The sequence below is a fragment of the Neolamprologus brichardi genome, chromosome 18 (genome assembly GCF_056152115.1).
Source record: "Neolamprologus brichardi isolate AB-2024 chromosome 18, ASM5615211v1, whole genome shotgun sequence".
In the NCBI taxonomy this organism is placed as follows: Eukaryota; Metazoa; Chordata; class Actinopteri; order Cichliformes; family Cichlidae; genus Neolamprologus; species Neolamprologus brichardi.
Genome location: NC_142121.1, coordinates 16,555,747 through 16,574,738, shown reverse-complemented (window position 1 = coordinate 16,574,738; position 18,992 = coordinate 16,555,747). Strand labels below are relative to the sequence as shown.

Sequence of the window (18,992 nt, the reverse complement as noted above, 5' to 3'; positions counted from 1 at the left end):
CAAGATTTCAAAGACAAAATGGATCAGTAGGACACGTATGTGACAGTGTTTGCATTATTTACAATCAACTGCACATCCCAACTTTGGTTAACACACAAAAATCAATCTACACCTATCCATGTAGAGCTATTCTAACATTTATATTTGTAAAGAAAAAAAAATGTATGGATTAAAATTACTGATCAGTTATCTTTTAATTGGGAGTTTTTATTATTTAAAAAAAACACAATTAAATATCAAATAAGATTATCTGAAAATATGCCACTTACTGCTAACTGACTAAATAAAACGAAATTTTCTAAATCAGAGCTCTATTAGATTATGCAGGTATACACATTAAACAGTTAGTTGTGAGTTCTCATCATATGCATTTGATACCAATTAATTTTCACCCACTACACCAGCCTGGACCCGTTCATTGTTAAAGAACATCGGGTTATCAAAGGTAGTTAAGTTTTGAGAGATGGACTGGCAGATACCAGACTTTTTCAACAGGAAGATGATGATGACTATCCCTATGGCAGTGACAGTAATGCCCAGCATAACCTCCAAAACCATGTGGCCACTGGCTTTAGGATCCTCTATAGAAGAACTTGCTGTATAGATTGAGCACATAGATTAGTCCAACTAAATTATAAATGTAAGACAAATATAAAAAAAAACACAACTTACCAATTGTTGTTGGTGCTTGTAATACTAAAAAGAAGATTTAAAAAAAGATAAAAATTTCTGTGTCACTGCAGGAACTGGTACTGTAATGCTAAATCAATTGAAACTAGTGCTGTCAGCGTTAATCTTGTTAAAATGTTGTTAACGCCATAACTGCATTAACGCGGCAAATCTCCGTTAGTGAGTTAACGCGGATTGCCCCGTGTGAGGGCTGCAAGGTGTCAACGCGTCAGCGCGGTTAGGTTGTTAACGCATTAGCGCCATGCAGCTCCTCCCACATGGCGATCCGCGTTAACTTGCTAACAGAGAACCGCCGCGTTAATGCGGTTATGGTGTTAACGTCATTTTAATGAGATTAACGCTGACAGCACTAATTGAAACATGTTGTTAAGTGTATGTATTGCACATTTGTGCTATTACATTTCTGGACTTACCTTTAGGTGCTTTACAAATAAATCCCTTGCTATTATACACATTGCCTGTTGTCCAACTCCCATCTAGAGATGCAATTGCTCCATAGATTCCAATACCGCCAGGCTCATTTGGACCCCAGTTAACGAAGTCAATGGCTGTTTTATCCAACCATTTCCACAAGCCTAGAAACAAACAGAATTTCTCTTTTGCTCTACTTCAGTTGCAAGAAAACTAGTACTTTATTTTTACTCTTGCAATAGGAAATATGTATAAAGGGGAATAACTTGAAAAGTTACATTAATTAGCCACTTCAGAGCAGTAGAAGTGACTGAAAACACAACACTAGCACCTTAATGCGCCACTACCAAATATTCATAGTTGTGTTTGGCAGTTTGCTTTTTTCCCTTCCTTCTTAATGGTCAACAGGTGATGAGTCATCAGGTAGCCAAAAGAAGTGTGGACGTCTAGAAGTCTGAAGTAATCACTGAGTTTGTCTCAATTGTTTGTTTCATGTCTTTCTAAATGCAACATGAAACATTAATCTTTTGGGGAAATTTGATCTCTGGGGATCTGTCTAAAGGCTGGTCTACCTTGTAAGTAACAAGTCACTGCAGAGAGTCCAGGAAAATCACTTTCTCAATCACAGCAACCTGTCACTTATCACATTTTATATTAAAACACTAAGATTGTGTTAATTGACACTCAGCTTGAATCTTCAGCATGGGATCGAATCAGAATCAGAGAGACTTTATTTATTGCCAAGGGGCAATTAAGATACAACAGAGCAGCGTGACATTGAAGATAAGGACAGGGCATAAACAGCCAATAAGAATGAGATAATAAATACACTAGCACCAGACAGACTAACCAGCTATTTTATGTCACGGTTACAATTATAATTTTCCGTTTATGTGTTCTGTTTTTATTTATCTTCAAGTATACATTAACATTTTTCCATGAAAGAGTGGAAAAAAATGACTGTACCTTTGTGAGTCTGATACATGCCAATCCAGAAAAAAGTTTGGCTGTCTTTAAATACTAGCACGTTGTTAAAAATGAATCTTTGCTCAGCAGGATTTTCAATGCTGGTTAGAGTTCCACCTTGACCAACAAAAGATAAACAAACTGTTAAATCCAAACACAGCTGATGGACTGGGAATTTGCATTATACCATTCCCATATCCTTACCATATCTTATACATAGTGCAGATGCATCTCCCCAGTCAAAACTTCCTTTGACAAAGAGGTAACAATAACCCTTGAAGGGTATCCAGGTATAACCAGTTCTTGATGCTGGGTCTTCAGGGCAATTTCCTGGAAAACTGGCTGATTCTGTTGACTCTGTTGGTGGCACATCTGTGAATTCAAAAGTAACCAGATATATAGTTTAAATCCAATGAGCATTTAAGTATCTTTAATTGGTACTGATATACAATAAACAAACTATGTCAGATCTAAAATAGCGAAATAAAAAAAATAGTTCATAGTGCCAGAAATGCAGGATCGCTTTATCAGATTTTACATGAGCCCTACCTGTAGACTTCATACAAACACTGGCCATGTTGTGAGTGCAATCAGCAGTCTTCCATTTTCCATTTTTATTATTCACATACACACAAGATTGTTGCATGTTTGGTTCCAATCGATCCCAGTTGGAAAAGGTCATTTCCCAGCCGTCAATAGGTCTGAAATATCCAGTCTGAAGGAAAAAGATGAAGATGATATATAACATGCTTCATGCTTCACTGGGTGAATGGGTTAAATGCAGAGTGTAAATTCCCTACAGGGGATTTATTAACATCAGGTACATTAGCAAAACGAAATAATTACCATACCATAACTAAATAATTACGCAAACATTTACATTAGTAAAGTTACAAGTAGATTAGGTGAAACCATTTGTGTGCTGTACCTGCTTTTTGTTCAGTCCAATCCACAAAGGACCTTCCATTTCCAAAGCCATCAGCTCAACATAGACCTGTGACCACTCATTTCGCAGGCTAGCCAGGTTAGCGCCATCAAGCTCACAGTACTTTTTGGCTGAATCCCAGTTCATTTCCTGAGTAACAACTTTGATTGAATCATTAAGTATTTTCACATAGCCATTGTTAGCTGTTGGTTCAGGGGAGTCTGGGAGAGATGGATCTGTGCACAGTAAAACTAAATAAAATAGTTAAAAAACTTAATTCAATTTTAATTTGCTTCATCTATGTTTGAAGGCTAGAATATTGTTCTGCTTCCGAGAAGAAATTACTTATTTGCCCAATTGTGACACTATTCTGTTGGAATAAGGCTAGATTAAAAACAAAACAAAACTGAGAAACTCTTAAATTCAAAATAAAAACTCAAAACATTGATTTGAAGACCCAGGACCATGACACAAAATGCACTGATAGTTAGTCAAACATTTTTTTCCAAACAATATACTAACTTCTGTGTTCTAATGCTATATACGCTCTCATGGCAGCAATACAACACATTCTTGAACATGTGAAATTAGCTCATTGTACTCAGTTGGCCTCCACAGTCACCAGATTTCAACCCAATAGAGCACCTTAGGGATATGCTGGAACAGGAGGAGCTACATACATAGAGCTACAGCATTTTCCTGATGCACTACAGTATAAAAATACAATTAAATAAATATATATAACAAGCATTTGAAAATCTTGGCTCACCAAGATTACGAAGACAGATATATCCATATTTGTCACTGCAGGACCTTTGGTCCCATTTCCCAATACCACTGGTACGATCAGTTGTCATCACAGCACATCCTCTCTGGTGAGACAGACAGAAAGAATAGAAATAAAGAAACTAAGGTTATATCTGGATCTGTTTTGCTGGCCTTACTTTCCATATTTATGGTTTGTGTTTATTGCCAATACACTACTGTGAACAATTTCTTTAATTCATTATTAACCCTTATATACTTTTCAGGTCAAATTTGATGTGTTTTGACATTTGACAGGAGAAATGTCCTAAATGTCATTATTTTATTATGACATTTGATGACTAAACAAAAAGAATACTACTTTAATTGTTTTTTTCTTTTGGGGGGGTGGGGGTGGGGTGGGGTTATTTATTATGTTTTGAATGTTGTACAGGTGATACGAATTTTTGAACATTGAAGCTGTTCCAGGTCAATGGGGGTGTCAAAATTCATAGGCTGCATCCTCCTGAGGCCGCATTTGTAGGCCGATTACATCACAGCGACGTGACAAAGGCTGTCCAAATTCGTAGACTCCTTCAATAGCAGCCGACAAATGCGTCCTCCTTTTCCCCAGATTTGAAGGATGGGTTGGGTGTATCCTTCGTGGCCTACCATATCCCAGAATTTATAGCACAGCCCAGCCAATTCCAGTTTCCAACAATGGCAGCAGCTGCTTAGTTTTAATATTACTCTTTTTACTCTTTCTGGGTCACAAAATTATTTTTTAACATATTTTCAGGCTTGAATGTAGCTGTGTAAATTTAAATATCTGCTCGGTTTATCAAGATCTCACATATTTGCAAAAGTGCTCCGACGTTTTTTGGAGACGTCTGTTACCCACCAGCTTGATAGCTAGCCAGGGCGAGAACAGCGAACTCCCGGCACATCGTTTGCAAACCCCCTGCGGTCTTTCGCTACTCAGGTTAAACATGAGAGAAAGGGACCTTCTGGTCAATAAAGGATTAGGCTGCACAGCATCTCTGCTGTTCCTAGGACTGCGTTGTTCTAACGTGAGATCTCGTATGTTGTTCCTGGGATCTGACGCACATACTCGCCAAGTTTGGGGGTCACTGCCCCGGGTGCCCTTGTTACCACTAGGACCACTGTTCCCTTCACTACGGGTGTCTTCCACTGCTTGGCCACACTATGGCTGATTGGTTAGCCATCACCAGTTTGCCTGTCTGTATCTGGAAGTCCCAGACTTCCAGTTATGTGATGGATTCCTCATCCATTCCAGATAGACTATTTATCGTGCTAAATTGAGCTTTGTTCTAAATTATTATTGTATCAATACTATGATGGAATTCTTGGTCTGGATCAAGATATAGAATACAAATAGTATGCAAGGGTAAATAATATTAACTGTTTTTTTTTTCAATGTGGCATAAGGAGAGTAGTTACCCTGGCATCTCTTGAGAAATAACCGCGATGATCTCTCTGCAATGAAAATTAGGATATGAACTAGAGTGATATTTGAATATAAGGAGAAAGTATATTATATATAATGACAATTAAATAAAAAGCTCAATGTATCATGTGCTAGAATCATTAACTACACAAGACCTTTCTGTGAGTTGTAACAAATTAACTGTTATTGCACCTTCCAGTTAAATAATCAAGTACCTCATCCTCATCATCCGTAAAATGCATCCAGTGCCCAGTCATCTGCAACTGAAGACTGGTACGTTAAACATGCTTAACAATGCACAGAAATACAGTGTATACAATTCAGATGTATACAAATGACTATAATGCTAATAATTTTTTGTTGTTGTAAAGTAGGAGGAATAACAAAACTGACAAGGTTAAACTTCAAGTACACTGATGACCACTCACAGAATGCCAGTTGGTGTACCGCACTGGTTGTCCATCGGTCCAGTAAAATGAATAACCAAGCAAATAATGTAAACCGATCCAGAGGTTTGTAGTAGGCGCGTCCAACATTTTAGAAGTCAAAAACACTAGAAATAATATAAAAAACAGACATTGTTTTGTGTTTGTCACAAATATATACTTATTTTGAATTTCATGTTAGCAGTTTAAATTAAGAAAATGGTAGGACAGGGCACTGGTGAGCACTGTGTGTCATCATTTACATTTATGGTTTTACATTATGGAGCCCTGCTCTCAAAAACTGACATAGATGTAACACTGCCTGTGTAGCTGGATTTAAGAAATAAGTGCTTAAAGTTAAACTTTAAAAACACGTTTACTGCCATCTTCTGACAGTACGGAACGTTACATGACCAGTTTGGTTGGTTGGTTGTGGTCAATAGACTTAAATTAGTTTATGTTAGCTAACTAGTAACAGAACCAGTAATTCAAGAGAAAATTAAACTAAAAATCAGTTTAGGGGGATCACTTTTGTGCTGTCCCTGGCTGCAACAAGTTTTATGTTAAGAGACTGAGGATATACTGTCCACTTTTACTCTCTATTTTGTTAGCAGTGAAAGGCTGTATGCTGTGTGGCTAGCTGCACTGAAGCAGGAAAATCCACCCGTTAGCTGTAATGTTCAGGCTTATAAAGCACTTTATGAATGAGGACAGGGTGGAGGAAAGTCTCTGTGAGTCAGGTGACAGGTGGCTCACCAGACCACCGAACTGGAGTCAGTAAATTATTTTTCCTTGTCTGGCCAAGTGTATCCAGCAGCGCAATAAGCTAAGCGCTGTTTTATGCAATAAAATAGTCTCTTGTCCTACACACATCTAGACAGTTTACATCACAGGTTACTACATGCACATCACACAAAAGCATAACTATGTTTCTTATTGAAGCCTGATTGGGAAACCCATCAGCATGTCTGCAGGGAAAATGTATGTGATAAAGAAAAGCAACCAAAAAACTGAAGGGATCAGAGGAAAAGATGCCACACTTTATGGACACACTTTCATGTGTCCACTACATATTTTTCCTGGTAACATAAAATAGATCTTTCTATCAGTATGACAGAGCATAAAAACACAAATAATGATTGGGTTCAGACCTTTTGACTCCTTTGTTATAAAAGAGAATGTATAATATAAAAAGGACAAACCTTGCACATGCTTTGAGAGAATAGAGGCCAGATTTCCTCCTTTGTTTTTGCATTGTGTTCTTGCTCCTTCCCACGTCTCTAACTCCCTGTTAATGATGCTGTAACACTGTAGTTGAAAAATGATCAGCTTGTGATACTTCAGATTTGTTCATTCTTATGCATAACTGTAGTTTTTAAAATGCAGTGTTATAACACACTAATGAGTTACATCACATTTCTTTAGGAGACAATATTTAGGAGTGACTCTGACCTTTGAATTAAATTTTTTCCAGTCCTGTGGGCAGCCACCCTTTGGAAGAACAGTTGGTACCACTGAAATGTGCTCGGGCATTGAGCTATTGCGTTTACAAATGAAGGAAAGCTGAAATCCACAGTTATAATCATGCCAGAACCCTGTGAGCCGATTCCAAATATAAAATATTTTTTGTAATTGAAAGAATAAATATGCAGATAATGGACTTCATTAGTGTTTTATACTCATGTTAATATTTGGATGAAAGCTAGTGAAAATGTATCAGCTTACTCACCCCTAGAGGGAGTAATAGCCACACAGTTCTCGTCATTGTTCTGGAAGTTGGGCTGATTTTCACTCCACGCTTGAAAGACGACTGGAGAATCATCCATCCAGCTTTTTGAAACACAAATTTTCAAAAACGTAAATGTGCATTTCTTTTTTCTACCTTCTACACTCACTGTGTGTTAGGAACAATTCAATTCAATTCAAAAATCTTTAAATAGTGCCAAATCACTTCTCATTAGGATGACCAGTCTAAACTATAGGATTTATCAAAAAAGGAAACTTCTAGTTTAGTTTTAAGTGTATTCCTAAAAGTAAAAAAGGTTTCCACATCATGAATCAGTATTCCCATCATGTAATGGCTGCCTCCATCAGGATAATGAGCCATGTCACAAAGCTCGAATCATCTCAAGCTGGTTTCTCGAACTTGAAAATGAGTTCACTGTACTCAAATGGCCTCCGCTGTCACCAGCTCTCAGTCTAATAGAGCACTTTGGGATGTGGTTATGGTTGTGTGATTTTATCATGGGGAAAGAAAAACAGCAAAAGTAAGAGAGAATTAATGATGATGTTTATCAAATGTGAAGCGTAGTTTCGAACTTCTTTTGCTGCTGGTTCAGTAAATTTTGGTTGGATAGTGACAAAACCCTGACCGACATCTCACAGATTCTGATGCGTTGGGACCACACTTTGTGTGTACGTCTTTGTGCGAAATCTGTTTACCTGCTCTCATTTGCTGTTTCAGCTGTTTGTTGGTTGTTGAAATAGTTTTGTGAGCTTTAACCTGAGATTCTGCCGTTTCTGGCAAAACACTTTTATATTTAAAAATCAATTCAGGATTTAATAAATCGATATTGCTTTATTCAAGCTAAAATCGATTTTAATTGAAAAATCGATTATCGAACCCACCCCTAATTTCCAGCACATTGTTGAATCTATGCCATTAAGAATTAAGGCACTTCTGGCAGTAAAAAGGGGTCCAAACTGGTACAAGCAAGGTGTACCTGACAAAGTACCTGAAAAAGTAGTTTTTTCATTCCTAATTTTCAAATTGCAAATAAGACAACACAGTGTTCAACAGGTAATATCGGCTATATGTCAACTATTTTTGTTAAGTTTCTTTCTCTTTTTACATTTTTATGTAATTTACTTAGAATGAGAATTTGCATATTAATGTTCAAGGAAGTCTAAGGAGCTTGGAAAGAAAAGCGTCTGGACTTCTTTAAGTTTCTTGAAGACATTTCACCTCTCAGCCGAGAAGCTTTTTCAGTTCTAGCGTTAAATGGTGGAGTGTCCCAGATTTAAGCTCTGTGGGAGTAACCCACCAAAGAGGGACAAAAGGATCCCCTGATAATCCTCTAATCACATGAGCCGAGGTGTGAAAACGGGTGTAGGTCACAATCAGCCAGGGTTTCGGGAGAGTTCATTGTGAAACCTAGCCTCACCCTACATGATGGGTGGGGCTAGCCCATTGTTCATTAGGGGTGCTGCTTTCAGTCATTATGCAAATGTACTGTTTAAAAGGTTGGTGAAACCTGCAGTCAGCTGAGACTGAAGAAGCCACTTGGACATTTCTCCCACTGAAAACGCTCCGTACAGATGAACAGAATCAACTTTTTGGAATTTACTTAGAAACATTATTTGTTTTATACTCACGCAAATGTTCCATCAAGATCTACAATGAGGCCAATCCAGTAAGGACGATGACCTGTGTCTTGTATCTAGCCACAGATATGTAGAAAGGAGGCTGAATCAGAAATATTTAACTTGTAGCATGACCTGAACTTAAATTCTGTGGAAATGGATGCTAGTAGTGTAGTAAAGTATGTTGCTGCTCACCAGTTTCCATAGAAAGACCCTTTCAGCTTCACTGCTGATAGTTACCAAGTCACTATGCCTCTGCTGGCAGTACCGACGAGCATCTTCCATGCCCATCTGATTTCTGTTAATATAATACTGATTCCTGTTCCATTCAAACCACCCATCTGATGTTTTATTATAGCCTGGAAATAGATCAAAACATGCAATATGGATTATATTCACTATAACTGTTGTTTTTTTGATTTTCTCTTTTTTTAGGAAGACATAGTGGTTGTGTGGTTGAAAATTTAGTGGACTGAACAACAGATTAGCTATAGGTTTTAAAAAGTTAACCCACAGTTGTAAGCTTTATTGTGCTTTGAAGAACAAAAAAATGGAGATAAAGGTGATTTTCTTCAGGTTTGATGAAAAAAATGCCAGACTTACTTGGAGTGACGGGGTCTGGAGGCGGATTTGGGGTCATTCCTGTATTGTTATAAAATCATTTAAAAACAGTACACTGAACAGAGAATTCGAGGTTCTGCAACACAGCTATAAGCAGAGAATATGTTAAGAAATATGACTGTGCATCCTAGTGGGTACTAAACCAAGAAATCGTGCATATAGGAACAAACCAATCTGTACACAAAATCAGCTCCCAAATAAAGATTTTATCAATAGTTTGATGTTTACTCCAAAATCTGAGGACAATAAATCTTAGGAAGACATTGTGGGAAAGTTACTCTCACTGAGTTCACCTTCAACAAATGCATCTTAGAGAGAGAAATGTGTTTGGTTAGCAATTTCACCTGCACGGATCTGGCACAGCCATGCGCTGTATTTCTCACAGTGTATGTCGCTCCAAGATTGTCTTCTGAATGTGCGCTCTGGTTTCATTTCCACACAAGACTCAACATTATTTTTATTGTTTGGCTCTCCAATCTTCCATTGTTGGAAATTTAGCTTTAAAAAGAAGAAAGCAATGAAAAAAAGTTGTTTATTTAATTGCATCTTCTGAATAATGCATTAAAATGAACAACTTACTGGAGTTCCGTCGCTCCATACATAACCTGTGTCAGGATCTGGGGCACTAAGTCCAATCCAAGCTGCTTGTAATCTGTAATAGAAATTTACATTATTGATATAAACTTAAAAAATAATTGTTAGACATTTTCCAACTCATTAGTTATCTGTGGAAGAACTTGCTAGCAATTATTATTATTATTATTATTATTATTATTATAACAACTAGTTCTATTTTCTTTTATACTGTACCTAGGTTGTATGGACTGAAGCTCAACAGAACTGTGGATGCTGAGCAGGTCTCCTCCGATAGCCCTGCAGTAATCTTTGGCTTCATACCAGGTCTTCTTTTGTGTAGAATACCTATCAAACAACTTAACACCAACCGGCATAAAGATGCTCAGTGTGATTTGGTAATGTCAAGGTCACAGAACTTTTATATACTGTACAAAGGCTAAGATGTTGTATTCACATGGGGTGATCAAAAGGTTACTGGACTTAAACATTAAAAATATTACCCAATTAAATTTTTGTCAGGCTGCTGTTTTTAAATTGTTTTCTGGAAGTGCTGTTCTGATCATACACACTGTGCTCTCTGCAGTTTCAACATAGACCTTAAACTTGCACAAACAGCAAAAAACAACTTCTGTTTTAAATTGGTGCAAATGTCTTACAAAAGGATCAACACAGCTGATGGAAGCTGGGTCTGCTGCTATGACTGAGCAGTTTTCTGCAGGTTTTAGCTGAACAGTTTCCAACCACAATGACAGACTGCCGTGTGAAGAGCGAGACCAGAATTACCTGAACTGTAGCCTGAAACATGGTGTATGCTAGCATGCTAGCGTGCACTACTATAGCGAGCACTGAAAAACACAGTGTTACTTTGGCCGTACCAGCATAATCTTTGCTTGCCAACTTGAAACATTCCCAATTTTTGCCTCGCTGGAACATTGTCCACTTCGCAAAATGTAAAATTAAGTTGAGTATCACAACTGGAGGAGACCCAGCATGCACTGCAGAGTTACAAGCACAAAGGAAGATCACAAGACTGCAATGAAGTGATGTGAAAATAGAAGCTGGTTTAAAAGGGAGATTTAGCACATTTAAATCACTTTTATTGATCTATACTGGGAACTTTTTGATGGCCCTTCATATATAAGTATATGATCTTGTCTTTAGTATGAGTTAGGACAACCTGATCAAATTAAGTTTTTCCTTGAGATTGTACCTTAAAACACCGGTTACTAAATCCCAGGTGAGTCCAGCCAGATGCACACTCAGGAGGGAAAAGAGTGGGTGGTGGAGGGGTTAAAACTGCCCCCTCGGCCAGGTGCTTACAGATGTATTTCTCCTTATTTGTGCAGGGCACCACATCCCAGAGGCCAGCAAAAATCCCAGTTTTCATCGCAACACAACCCTGTCTGTTCCCTTTCATTGTCAGGGAAATAATAAAAAATTTAGTTGTGAGGCTACGTTCTGCAATGTCTTACTGACGGAGTTAAATGTGTCACCATACCTGGCATTTCAGCATTCCAGTGTGTGAATCTCACTGAGTCTGTGTTGGTCCATACAAATTCTTCAGTATTTTTCTGGTTTGAAAGCCCCAGCCAAAAGTATTTCTCTGGTCGCATCCCCACCAAGCTTACAAGAAATGCATTATCCACCCTGAAAATAATTTCAAGAGTACAGCCGTTTAAAAAGCTTCAAAAGTTGATAGAGATAAAGATAAAGTTGTTTTTCGTTCACATTTTGTTTTGTGCGCTCAAAACATATGGAATAAAGACATGTAAAACAAATCTTACCCATTTGAAACATCAGCTAAGTAAGAAAGGGAACCTTTACAGTCATCTTTAGCTTCATCAAATGTTTTAGTCTGTATTCCTATAAAGTAGCAGTATGAGCCGTGTCTCCTCCACCCCTGGTTTGATGGAAAAGAAGATCATGAAGAAACACTGTAAATGATTCAGATTTTTAACAATGACAAGGAAAAGGGGATTTTTTTTTTAAAGCTCAGTTATGGTCAGTTCTTATTATGACCCAGCAGCTGTGTGGGGCTCCCATGAGTAATAATATGGAGCTTGAAATGAGTGAACAGGTTTAACAGTATTTGTCAAACATCGGTCATGTTAAAAACGACTGTCAACACGCTCAAGCAACCCAGTCCACTAACTTTCACCTAATTGTCTCATTGTACGAAATTATTCTTTAGCTTTAAATTTTGCAGAAAACAGTATTCATTTAATTAAATAATCATTATTTCATGCAACCTCAACCCCAACCTAATAACTTCACAATTCTTATGGTTTATTTTTTAAACAAATTCATAATTATACTCACATTTTTGCAGCCTGTGTTCTGCTCCACTTCCTCTCCAGATGGTCTTAAGGCACTCATCTTCTTACAAATAAAGCCATGTTGCTCCTCGCATACACGATCTGCCCAGTTTCCATTCTGTAACAAAGTACCATAAGTAGATCTGGAAGTACTGGTATTGGTATTTTTTTAAACTTTAAAAATTTAATGTCATATGTTAATGTAAATATTTATTGTATATGCTGTGCATTGTGTGTTCAGTATAGTATGTTGGAAGACAAAGACAGTGGTACAGTCTTCAGTGTGTATATGGACTTTTATTTTTATTGCACAAAAGAGAGAGCGCTGATAAAGTGCAAACTGCATCCGGGACAGAAACAAATGTATTACACTCCTGACACAACTCTTAGCAAACACCTGCGCAGAAAGCATCCTAACACTAAGCTAGCCGAAAACCCAGAGTGACGATAAAGCTGAGTGAATTTTGACCCCAATCCGGCAGGCAGACTCTGAGCTTCAACAGGTAACAAAAGCAATGAGAATACACTGATCAGAACAAAGAAGGGAAATAACTCCAACATGCACAAACATTTGACCACACAGTGTGCAATTAATTTGCATGACTATAATGTTTTGATATACTGCTCAGCAATGGTGGTGACTCTCAAAGCAGAGCCAATGAGAACCCGAAAAGAATTGATAAGAGAATCGACAAGTAATCGAATCAATGAGTAATATTGATAATGGAATCTGAATCACAAAATTATTATCTATTTCCATCCCTAGTGTTCAGAAATGCTCTACAGCCTCAGGTTGTATTGTATTGGTTATTGAATATTTGAGTTACTGTTGTCTTCTCAAAGTAGACAAAGCTGAAAGCAGTCATCATCATTTTTGTTTTCCATTCTGATGCTCTGTTTAAACATCAACGGCTCCCTATAAATGCACTGAGTTGCTGCCAAACTGCCTAATAAAGTGGCCAGTGAGTGTAGATTGAAGTAATATGTGCACCGTATGCACTCGATGATGCTGCGTACCTCTCCGCGCATGAGAACACAGTCTTTTATTTCAGAAGACACAGCTGGTTTCCCAGACTCCCAGCTGGTGAAGGCGACAGTCGAGTGGTCAGACCAGTCAAATAACCCCTCTGTCTTCCTGTCATTCATTCCAATCCAAAGCTGATCAGTGGATGCTGCAGAAGTTGGTTATAAACAAAAGGACATTTTTGTATTTTTCCAAATGTACAAATGGATTACATGCATGTTAGAAAACATGTTCCATACAGTTCGCTTGTTTTTATTCATGGTTGTAAATCTTTTGAATAACCTCAATGGTCTTTATATTTTCCTGATGTCAAAGTATTGATTCATTAACATAAGGAATAGAGACCAGCACCTGAGGATTTACGGGGATTTTTTGCTTTAATTATTTGTTCCTTAACAATGATCCTTTTTTAAATAAATATCCATACATACTATATCCAAGCTGAGAGATGATGAAGCTTTGGTCCTCCACACTGTGGATGCTCACTAAGTCTCCTCCATCCTGGTGGCAAGCTACCTGAGCCTCAGACCATGTTTTCTGAGCCTGATTCCTGTGGAAGCAGTGGCCATTGTAGTGTATCCAGGGGTTTGAACAAAAACCTGTCCCAGCTGATCATAAATAACAAAGTAAAGTAATAAAATAAGTGTTGAGGAATATTTCAGTTATGCTGTAACCAAAATCTGAAGAAAAAAAAGATATTTTTATTTACCTTGTGTAGGAGCTTCTTCAGCCTCTTTACTGTAGCAGATGTAGCCCAGTTTATTGCTACAAGGTAAACTTTGCCAAAGGTACCGTACACTAGGATCAACAACTGCACAGTTGTATCCCGGATTAGGAAGTGGATGTCCTAAACATGATGATAGATATACTTTACATGTTAACTCTACAACAGTCTTATACCAGGGCTCAAATTTCTATCTTTCTTTTTGCAGATGCATTTCAGTTTTTTTCAGTTAAACAAATTGTATATTTTCTATTAATATGTTTTATTATTGCTGTCATAGAGAGTCAGACTGTTCTGCCTCTTTCATGTCTTTATGCTAACTTAAACAGCTGTTTTACCAGTAATCTGCTAGAATATATTATATCACCTGAGTCCCATTTCATGTAACGGTAAGGCCTGCCATTTATCCATTTCCAGCCATGTTCTGGATCTAGGATCAGTCCAATCCAAAGTGTATTGCCCCCTTTCCATAGCAGTGCTGTTGGAGCCATTGAGTACAGAAATGAAAAAGAAAAATTGTCTTTCACTTTGCGTTAAATAAATCTCTAATTGTAACCTCTATCATCCCTGTTGGACAACATCTCCCACCCCATGCAGGAGACTCTGACAGCACTGAGCAGCTCCTTCAGTGGCTGCGGCACCCACAATGTGGGATGGAGAGATTTCGCAGGTCTTTCCTCCCCACTGCTGTCAGACTCCACAACAAAGACTTCAACTGATCAAACACACACATCCACACATGTGCAATAGCAATAACACTAAGTGCAATACTCTTTCTGGCATCTTTGTATTATACTCATATTGTATATAGCATTTGTATTCTATTTTATTCGATTGTATATAATATTTTATTCTATTTTTATTTTATTTTATTATATTCTATTGTGTACAGTATCTTATGGATATATTATTCCAGTGTTTTTTTCTTCTAATTTTTCTGTGCAACTTTGCATTGTCCACTGCTGTAACAAAACAAATTTCCCACGCGTGGGACTAATAAAGGTTATCTTATCTTATCTTAACAATAATCAAAACTAGTGTTAATGTTCTTTTTTTTAAATGATGGGGGGAAAAATCATGTAATCCATAACACAAAGATAAGAGATAAGAAAAGATAAGATAAGATAAACTCTGATTAGTCACACGTGCGAAATTTGTTGAGTCACGACAGAAAGTGGACAGTGCAAAGTTACAGGGAGCAACAGTCAAGAAAAACAATGGAATAGAATAAGATAAAAAGAATAACATACTATATAAAATAGAATATAATACTATGTTTGGATACACATACTTTACAGGAGTTAAAGTATGCACATAAATACATGATCACTTTTTCAGTGTGTCTGAGGCACATTACCTGTGATATAAGCCTGCTCGTGAGGATCATCGATGCTGAGAAGAGAAGCTCCCTGCTGTTTGCAGCTGACTTGTGCCTGGTGCCAAGTCAAAGCTGACTGTATGTTAAGCTGGTAATACGCTCCCGTTGTTGGGTGCATATTCCAGTCTTCCTTGGCTGTATATACAAAATGCATATATGTTTATAAGTTATGTCAAACTCATTTTAGATCATGGGTAACTTTAATCTTTAGTGAGCCTAACCAGTGAAACTCAGCTTTCCTTCAATGCAATTCAAATGTATAGCTCAGGTTCTCCGCATGAGAAATGTATAAAATGACAGAAAAGATTCTGGTAGCTCATTGCTCACACTGTCCTTTATCTTTTTAAAAGATAAAAGTTTTTTTTTTCAATTCAAAGAAAAATTGTCTTTTTTTGGGAGGGAAAAACAGCTTTTCTGTCATTTAATTGTTTTTCTATAATGTAACTACTTTGTTGTAGTATGAATGGAAATAGTGATTGAGTCATGATCAAGGAAAATTGGGAATATAAGAAAAGCAGCAGAACTTATCAAAATACAGTTAAAAGTTTAAAGTCTATGCACTTCTTCATATTTTCCAGAGTCTTCCAGTGGGTTGGTTTGGAGTCTTTCCCAGGCCAATTCTGGCCCCGGTCTTCAACAACGCTGGTGCAATAGTTAAGGTAATACTTTACTTCTCTAACTCAATGTTGATTTTTTGCCTCTGTTCAGCTATGGGAGTTGACTTAAGTTAAAAGTATATAACAAACCAGAGAATCCTTGTAAGAGCTCTGAAAAATAATTGTAGGTCCTAATAGTTCAATTATTTACTTCAATTGATTTCATTACTCACACATAGTTGGGCAGTACCCCCAGCGTTCGCTTTGATAGTTTGTTTCAACTGCACACCAAAGACGCTTTTCCGAGGAGTCAAATTTAGTACAGTCTGAATACCACTGAGTTTTGTATAGAAAGGGAAACATACACGGCCTTCCCGCTGCATTTCCACCGATGGTAAAAAGCTCTAAAAGGTCAAATAAACAAACAAACAAAACAAAGAGTGACTGTAAAACACATTTATCACAAACAGCTTTAAGACATGAAGCTATAAATTGCATTATATTCTTTTTCACATGGCACAATACCTCTATAAGTTCTTGTGCAGGCACCACTGGATGTTCCTGAAATTGTGAGGTGGTTATTTGGTCCTGTTGTCCTGGAGAGAATGGCTGTGTTATCTGCAGTGAGCTCAATGTAAAGCTCCTGGCCTTTAAGAGCGAGCACTGTTTCGTTCTTGCATTCCCACTTTTGGAGCTCACTGGCTTCATCGCAATCGTAGAGGTTTACTTCACTGCCCACACTTTTTCCCTGGACACCCAGGCACTTGTTCTTCTGCAGAACCAGTAGTCGATCACCAATTGTCCAGCGAATGTCATTGCAGTGGTTATTTGTTTTTATCAAACAAAAGCCAGTGGCCCTGTTAGTTAGCTGAAATGGTGAGTCTGTTGAAAAATAATTGATATAAATTCACTTCATTTCCATGACTGGGATTGCTTTTGGTGCCTCATTGACTCTGAATATGCTGACATAAATTAACAGGATAAACACGCTTGTTTTAAAAACACAGAGCAGAGGAAATCAATAAAATCTGACAAAAGATTAAAATTAAAAGTTGGATTACTGTACCATCTGAAGCCAAACAATCAAATGTTTGGATGAGGATCACAAAGATTTTACAAGTTATCCTCATTGTTAGTATTCTTGCATTTCGTAGCAGAAAACTTTATACATTCATTTCTTGCAAAGTGTTTAAGGCTTGTGTGAATGACTGTTGACCACCAGTCCAAAGAGTATTATTTGTTCTGTCTCAGAGGAACAAGGAGGGCCTTATCAACTTCCAGTATTACACAAATTACTATGTGATTGAAACTGAGTAATGAACAAATCAGTGTGTGAAACAGGAAGTGTTAGATTTACAGTTACAATTATGTTGCAACAACCACGCTGAGGAAGTTATGATATCCTTCTGTGAATGCCTGAAAGAACTCAGTGGACTTTTCGTGGATGCACTGGTTCTGTTAAACTGATGTACCGGTTTTTATCATTTATCCTGTTTAGTCTTTGCCCCCTACCTATATGATGGATGTACATGTGTTTTTCTTATACACTTTACATTAACAGTTTTGATACGTGCAATACAATTAAAGCTTTATTATTACTAAAACTCAACATTGAGTATAGCTGATGAATCAGTGTTACCTTGAGGAGAAAACACACAATGTAAGTCTTGGCTTGCAAAGAGAGTAGAGGAATTGTCTGCATGGCTGAAGAGTGGTTTTATTAAAGTAATAGATTATTGTTTCTTTTGAAATGGTAATTTAAGCACACATATCTGATGACAGCCAATTACAGTCTAAGGAGCTTGGAAAGAAAAGCGTCTGGACTTCTTTGAGTTGCTTGAAGACGTTTCACCTCTCATCCAAGAAGCTTCTTCAGTTCTAAGGGTGAAATGGTGGAGAGTCCCACGTCCACTGTGAGCGACCATCTTTGAACAGAGGCGGTGGTTTACGACACCAACTGTCTGCCATCTGTAATCCAGTTTTGAGATCCCTTCCCAGACACCTTAATGCCCACTCACATCCTGGGCCATCTGACCACAGGAAATCACATGATAGGGTGGGGCCAGGTTTCACAATGAGCTCACCTGAAACCCTGGCTGATTGTGACCCACACCCGCTTTCACACCTTGGCTCATGTGATTAGGTAAAGGATCATCAGGGGGTCCTTTGTCCCTCTTTGGGGGGTGGGGGTGGGGTGGGGTGGGGGGAAATCCCACTGGGTTTAAATCTGGGACTCTCCACCATTTGACTCTTAGAACTGAAGAAGCTTCTCGGCTGAGAGGTGAAACGTCTTCAAGCAACTCAAAGAAGTCCAGACGCTTTTCTTTCCAAGCTCCTTAGACTACGATGACCTGGATGACTGAGAACCTTCACAGACACAGCCAATTACAGTTATTTATCTTCTACAGCATAGTGGCTAATTAAAATTTAAACACTGTTTAGAGGCCCTAGTTAAGAGGAAGTGGGTAGTGGAACTCTGAGAAATGAACCCTAACGAAGAGGAAGAAATCCAAAAATTTAGCAGCTGAGACATCAAATTATAAACTGCTTAGTAGACAAAGTAGCTGGGTGAGAGTGAGAGTAAGAGAAATTTGCAGGTTTCAGCATGAAAACAATAATTGTGCCGTCATGTGAATATTATTGCCTGTTTTTTCAAACTGAATAGGTCTTACTTGCTTGTTTTATTAAGCATGAATCACGATGATATGAATACAACTTGTGTCAACTTATTGTCATGAATCACAGACAGAAGGTAGACAGGTTAAA

At 37.8% G+C, this 18,992-nt stretch overlaps 1 protein-coding gene across 1 annotated transcript; it reads right to left on the bottom strand.

Annotated features, from left to right (window-relative positions):
- On the bottom strand, positions 1 to 17,419 carry LOC102776589 (macrophage mannose receptor 1-like). The gene is made up of 32 exons (XM_087831261.1): positions 17,293 to 17,419; positions 16,752 to 17,108; positions 16,460 to 16,630; positions 15,610 to 15,765; positions 14,620 to 14,730; positions 14,238 to 14,375; positions 13,960 to 14,136; positions 13,522 to 13,676; positions 12,509 to 12,622; positions 11,974 to 12,089; positions 11,688 to 11,836; positions 11,400 to 11,599; positions 10,424 to 10,545; positions 10,193 to 10,265; positions 9,958 to 10,111; positions 9,596 to 9,634; positions 9,188 to 9,351; positions 9,005 to 9,069; positions 7,359 to 7,459; positions 7,082 to 7,224; positions 6,832 to 6,937; positions 5,633 to 5,757; positions 5,420 to 5,467; positions 5,198 to 5,233; positions 3,762 to 3,864; positions 2,996 to 3,228; positions 2,617 to 2,782; positions 2,272 to 2,439; positions 2,068 to 2,184; positions 1,104 to 1,265; positions 673 to 696; positions 1 to 596 (listed from the first exon to the last, which is right to left on the bottom strand). Exons 1-32 carry the CDS (start codon positions 17,354 to 17,356, stop codon positions 382 to 384), a joined length of 4,272 nt encoding a protein of 1,423 aa, XP_087687387.1. The 5' UTR covers positions 17,357 to 17,419; the 3' UTR covers positions 1 to 381.
- Between the last annotated feature and the right edge of the window lie 1,573 nt (positions 17,420 to 18,992).